Source organism: Propithecus coquereli, unplaced genomic scaffold (assembly GCF_000956105.1).
Source record: "Propithecus coquereli isolate 6110/MARCELLA unplaced genomic scaffold, Pcoq_1.0 Scaffold11, whole genome shotgun sequence".
NCBI lineage: Eukaryota > Metazoa > Chordata > Mammalia > Primates > Indriidae > Propithecus > Propithecus coquereli.
In genome coordinates this window covers 3,880,445-3,885,762 of record NW_012134969.1, presented here as the reverse complement: position 1 = coordinate 3,885,762, position 5,318 = coordinate 3,880,445, and the positions used below count along the sequence as shown (strand labels likewise).

General features: G+C 37.4%; 1 protein-coding gene across 1 annotated transcript in view; it reads right to left on the bottom strand.

The window, feature by feature from the left end:
• The window catches only part of DGKH (diacylglycerol kinase, eta), a 174,771-nt gene that overhangs the window by 75,444 nt on the left and 94,009 nt on the right, over positions 1–5,318 (bottom strand). The window contains exons 7-9 of the mRNA XM_012648226.1: positions 3,261–3,367; positions 2,466–2,608; positions 1,190–1,214 (exon numbers count right to left, since the gene is read on the bottom strand). Of these exons, the coding sequence (XP_012503680.1) occupies positions 1,190–1,214; positions 2,466–2,608; positions 3,261–3,367 (275 nt within the window). The remainder of the gene's footprint in view (positions 1–1,189; positions 1,215–2,465; positions 2,609–3,260; positions 3,368–5,318) is intronic.

The window sequence follows — 5,318 nt, the reverse complement described above, 5'->3', positions numbered from 1 at the left end:
GCTCTGCGAGGGAAAGGAACGTAATGGCCATACTAGGTACTCAGTAAATGTGCTGAACATTTCAAGGTAACTCAAGATACTTTTCAGAACAAAAGTGGGGCTAACTTAGTGAGTAGGACCCAGGCAATTTAGAATATTTTGTGTACTTAGCTAGAGAACCTTTTATATGTTTTAAACAGTACAAGCATACACTTCATCAAGCACTTATTTAATACGGCTTTATTTTGTTAGTCCTTTTAGAAAACTGACACACTAATTAAACCTGTGTTTTTCAAAACTTTTAAGAGAATAACTGAAATTCAATAGTGATTCTTATTCTGCTAGTGACCTGTTTTTGGACAGTTGCCTATTATGAGTTACAATAATTAACAATCCAAATGCATTTTAGAAAAATTAGCATGCACAGATAGTTTTAGAAGGAATTAAAAAATGTATGAGAATCATGGTATAAAACAAAGATATTTAAAATAATGCTAAATGAGAAAAGCAAAAGATAAAATTGTATCTTTACTATTTTTACAGAAAAGGTAAAACTATGTCCCAGAGACTGGACAACAGTTGGAAAAATTATGAGTTGACTCATTAGGGATGCGGAACTATGGGCTTTTTGGCTTGGGTTTTTTTTTTTTTTTTTAACTGCATGACTATGTTTTAGGCACTAGATATCCTGCTGTTAGAAATGTATATTTTAAAGGCAAAATAATATTAATACATAAACAGATGATAGTGTATAGAAAGTGCAAGACTAAGCGAGGCATTACAGGGTGATGGATGGTGACTCAGAAACCAGCATGTCTAACTTAAACAGGGGGAAGCAAGAATGATGTCACAACGAAGATAAGATTTTAGTTTTCCAGGAAGAAAGAGGCAAAAGACATTCCAGAATGCCCCCCTTTTACCACCTGTAATACCACTGCTATTCTATTCATGAATTTTTTTTAAAATTGGGGGTGAGTAGAAGGAGCAAGTAAAAAATCTAATTAATTCCCATTGTTAAAGTTAGAAGAGTTTAAACTACTAACTAAATAAAAGTAGATTATATACATATATATATATATGCAAGGAAAGACAACTTATATAAAATCTTTCTAAAATAATTCATCGCATACATGATATGTTTTCTTTCTAATAGGCTGGAAATGAACAGCTGAAGCTCTAGAAATAGAAAAATAGACTTGAGTAAATGTACACACTGATAAAGATAGCAGGAAGGCCTGTCAGTTGTTGTGCCCCCAAAAAGAAATCTTAGGTGGGATGACGATTTAAAATCTCATTTATGGGTAGCGCTCCTTTAAAACAAAAAATGGTATAAGAGGCTTTTAGGGGTTAGGGTGGAACTAAGATTCGAAAGACAGACATCTATTACCGTCTATATATTAAATTGCATAAGAGAAATAAAAAGTAACACACCTATAGCTAATAAAAGAGGCAATTGATGAAGAATAACAAAAACATGAAGACAAAAAAAATCACATTTGACTTAAAATTGAAAAAGAAACACAGATTAACTATTAGGCTTAAATGAAAAGCTGTAGGACTTATTTTCTTTTGTGGCCTATGGAGACAATCTCATTGATTAGGAAATCAACACATCACACTCACAACCCTTACGTTTGCTGATCTATATCATACTTACCACAAGCAGTGGGTTTTCCACCTTTTAAAATTGGGGGCTGACTTCCAAATTTGGGCCAGCAACTTTAAGACTATGAGACTCAAAAGAACACCAAACAGATCAGCCCTAGTGCAAGGCGATCACTGTCACTGAAGGACAGCATCGTCCAGAGCTGCGATGAGCACTTACAGCTATGGCTTCCTCACCCTGTGGCTTTCAACCCCACTCCATTGTCTGTGTGGCCTCCTTCCTGCTCTGACTGTCCTCACGCAGTCCAGAGGCACTGTCCTCGCCATGTCTGGAATGAAACCATTCCTTGCTGCTGGCCCCACATTACAATGTACATGCCTCTCACCTCTGTCTTGCATATGCAAAGAAATTTTTAAATATTTACTTATTTAATATAAATGTATATAACTGAAATTACATCAGTGCGTGGCCTATAAAACTCAAGTGTTCTGTCAGAGGACACACACGGGGTTGTAGCAAAATTACATTTTGTATGTCAATCAAAATTTGGTGACACACCAGGGAAGGGCTTTCTGGGTACGATAGATGGTAGAACAGGCCTGAAAATAGCAAACCACTGTGTGGATAAAGCAGAATGAAAATCAATAAAACTGTAGGAAAGAGATCCCGAGACACAGGAAATATACGGACAAGAGTAAGTATCACAAAAAGGGCATTTGAAAACATGACCACATTGGAAGAAATACACTTTAAGAAAAGAAGAATGTCACAATAGGGGGTGTGCATTACCAAACTCTGCTCTGCCATAAATTCTTTGTTTTTCCTGTAAACCACATAGGTGACAAAGGTAGGGAAAGAAGCTAATTAAAAATGATGAAACGATTCCAAAGCCCTCACCATTGTTTTACACCAAAGGCATTTCCAATCTTGTAGCCGGAGAACACTGCCGCACGTTTTGTCACAGACAGCACATTTGGCGCTCACAGGCAAGTTGCCTTCGAGCCACTGGTGAGGCATAGCGACCTGTGGAGCAGGAACAAAGGGCAGCCAGAGTGAAGGCGGTGGCAGACACCATGCTCACCCTAGGGAAGGTGCTGAGTGACTTCTTACACTAGGGAATCGCTAATACATATAATGCATGGCATTCACGCATTCATCCCACATTTACTGAGCACCTATTATACCTGAACCCTATGGGACACAAAAGTAAGTAAGAAGAAACCCTGCCCTTCGAGATTCAGGTAGCAATCTAGCTGAGGAGAAAGGCATGTGAAGGGATTATGATACAGGGATCACTAAGTGCTATCAGAGACTCGTGTGCAGGGTGGAACGGCAGCAAGGTTTTGAAGGTGGAGAGGAGGCCCCAAAATCTGGAAAGTGAACATCTGAGCTACGCCTTTAAGAATATTCTCAGAGTTTGTCAGATAAAGGTCCACAACACCAGCCTAGCACAACAGCCACTCCTACACCCTATTCTCAACAGATTTCCCCAAAATCTCAGAGCTGAAGAAAGCTATGAAGGATTGAATTAAAAATAAAAACATAATCAACTGAAACTTCCTGTTTAATCCTAACAACAAATACTCTCACTTATCTCTCTATCATTAGTTTCCACAAGAGCATAAAATAAGAGATGAGGTACTAAGAAGAGAGCAGAGGCAGGGCAGCCGCTTACCCCATCTTCGTCTTCTATGATGTCCTTCCCGATGGAGGCCAGGGTGGTCCACTTGCAGTTATTGGTTGCTCTCACTGCGCATCTTTTGTGAGCCTTGAACTTACACACTAAAAAAAAAAAAGCATCCATTTTTAACTGAAGAAGTATTTTTGGACCTATTGAAAGGAAATCACGGCATGAAACTGTAAAAGGGTGGGACTAGGCAGAAGAGAAACAACTATTTAAAAAAATTTAAATTGGGCCGGGCGCGGTGGCTCACGCCTGTAATCCTAGCTCTCTGGGAGGCCGAGGCGGGCGGATTGTTTGAGCTCAGGAGTTTGAAACCAGCCTGAGCAAGAGCGAGACCCCGTCTCTACTAAAAATAGAAAGAAATTAATTGGGCAACTAAAAATATATAGAAAAAATTAGCCGGGCATGGTGGCGCATGCCTGTAGTCCCAGCTACTGGGGAGGCTGAGGCAGTAGGATTGCTTGAGCCCAGGAGTGTGAGGTTGCTGTGAGCTAGGCTGACGCCACAGCACTCTAGCCCGGGCAACAGAGTGAGACTCTGTCTCAAAAAAAAAAAAAAAAAAATTTAAATTACTCTCCAACAATAGTAATGGTATCCTAAAAAACAAATATGGCTATGCGTTTATGAAGCACCTTTATCAAGCTGTAGATAGATTACTGAGAAGTACAGAAAAGAAATAAATACAAAAGAATTAGTACTTGAAGAGAAAAGAGACAACACACACACACACACACACACTCACTCACACACAGGAGCAAATAAAATCTGGTAACAGGACTGCTGGTAACATCCTGTTTCTTAATCTGGGTGCTGATTACACGAATGTGTCTAATTTTTGAAAATTCATTGAGCTATACACTTCTGATATTTGTATTTTTCTATACATATGACATACTGCTAATAAGAAGCTTGAAAATGCCAGTAAGATAAAGATAATTCGGGAGTTTTAAAATGCAAGTACAAGAAAATATCCAAGCATCATGGAAAATCAGTTGATGAGGGTCACAAACACGCCACTACCTTTTAAAATTATTATGTTGCGATGACCAAATGACAAAGTAAGAAGAATGAATGATGAATTGATGTTTCCACTACAGGCTTCACTAATTCTCCCAAGCCATGTTATCATAAAGGAGCTTATAAAAGAGAAATAAGAGGAAATAACTAGGTAAGAAGCCCAAAAATGGAAAAACAAGTAATCTACAGGTTATTTGAAAAATAAACCATGCTTATGCAAATCAGAACTTAACTACTACTAAACACATATATCCCTCTAAGGATATCAGTTATTCAAGTATTAGTGGATACTGATGTTATTAATACATCTGTTCCTGACTTTTCAGATAAATAGTTAAAAGTAAAGATCAATTTCAGTGGAAACAATAAGGTAACTGTTGCTAAATTTAAATGTAAAGCGACTCATGCTCATGATTTTTTGAATTTCTGATAGTCAATCACTAAAAAATTTTGAATGACTTGTTATACACCATTCTCTTTAAACTGTCCTAATTTGATGTAACATGAAAACAAAAGGTTCAGATAAAATAACTAAGATGTCTATGGCCAAATGTTCAAAATGCTCAGCTATCATGACTAGCCTATATATCAATGGCCACTTAAACTGAGCTGGCTTATCCTTGAAAAACATTAGTCTGTACACATTGGAAATGTTTCACTTGCCTCCTCTTTTGTGTACTTTGAAAAATTCTTTCCTGGCAATCATACTATTTTTGTTATAAATGACTATGTGACTCAAACACAGATTTCATATAGAAAACAATATTTCAATTGAATTTTGTTGCTGATAAACAGTAAGTGTGAAGACACAGCACTACAGGAAGTAAGCTTAGCTTGAATAAAATTTTTATCATGATTTGCTCCAATACAAGTGACCATTTCAAACTGTGGTCAGTTAGCATCTCTAGGCTTTTTCATTTATTATGGCATTTTTCAAAAGTGGAATCCTAAAACTATCTGCAACAGAGTCCCTAAGGTGATTTGTAAGTACAAATAAGTACTTGATATTAACAGTTGCTACCTGGTTTCTAA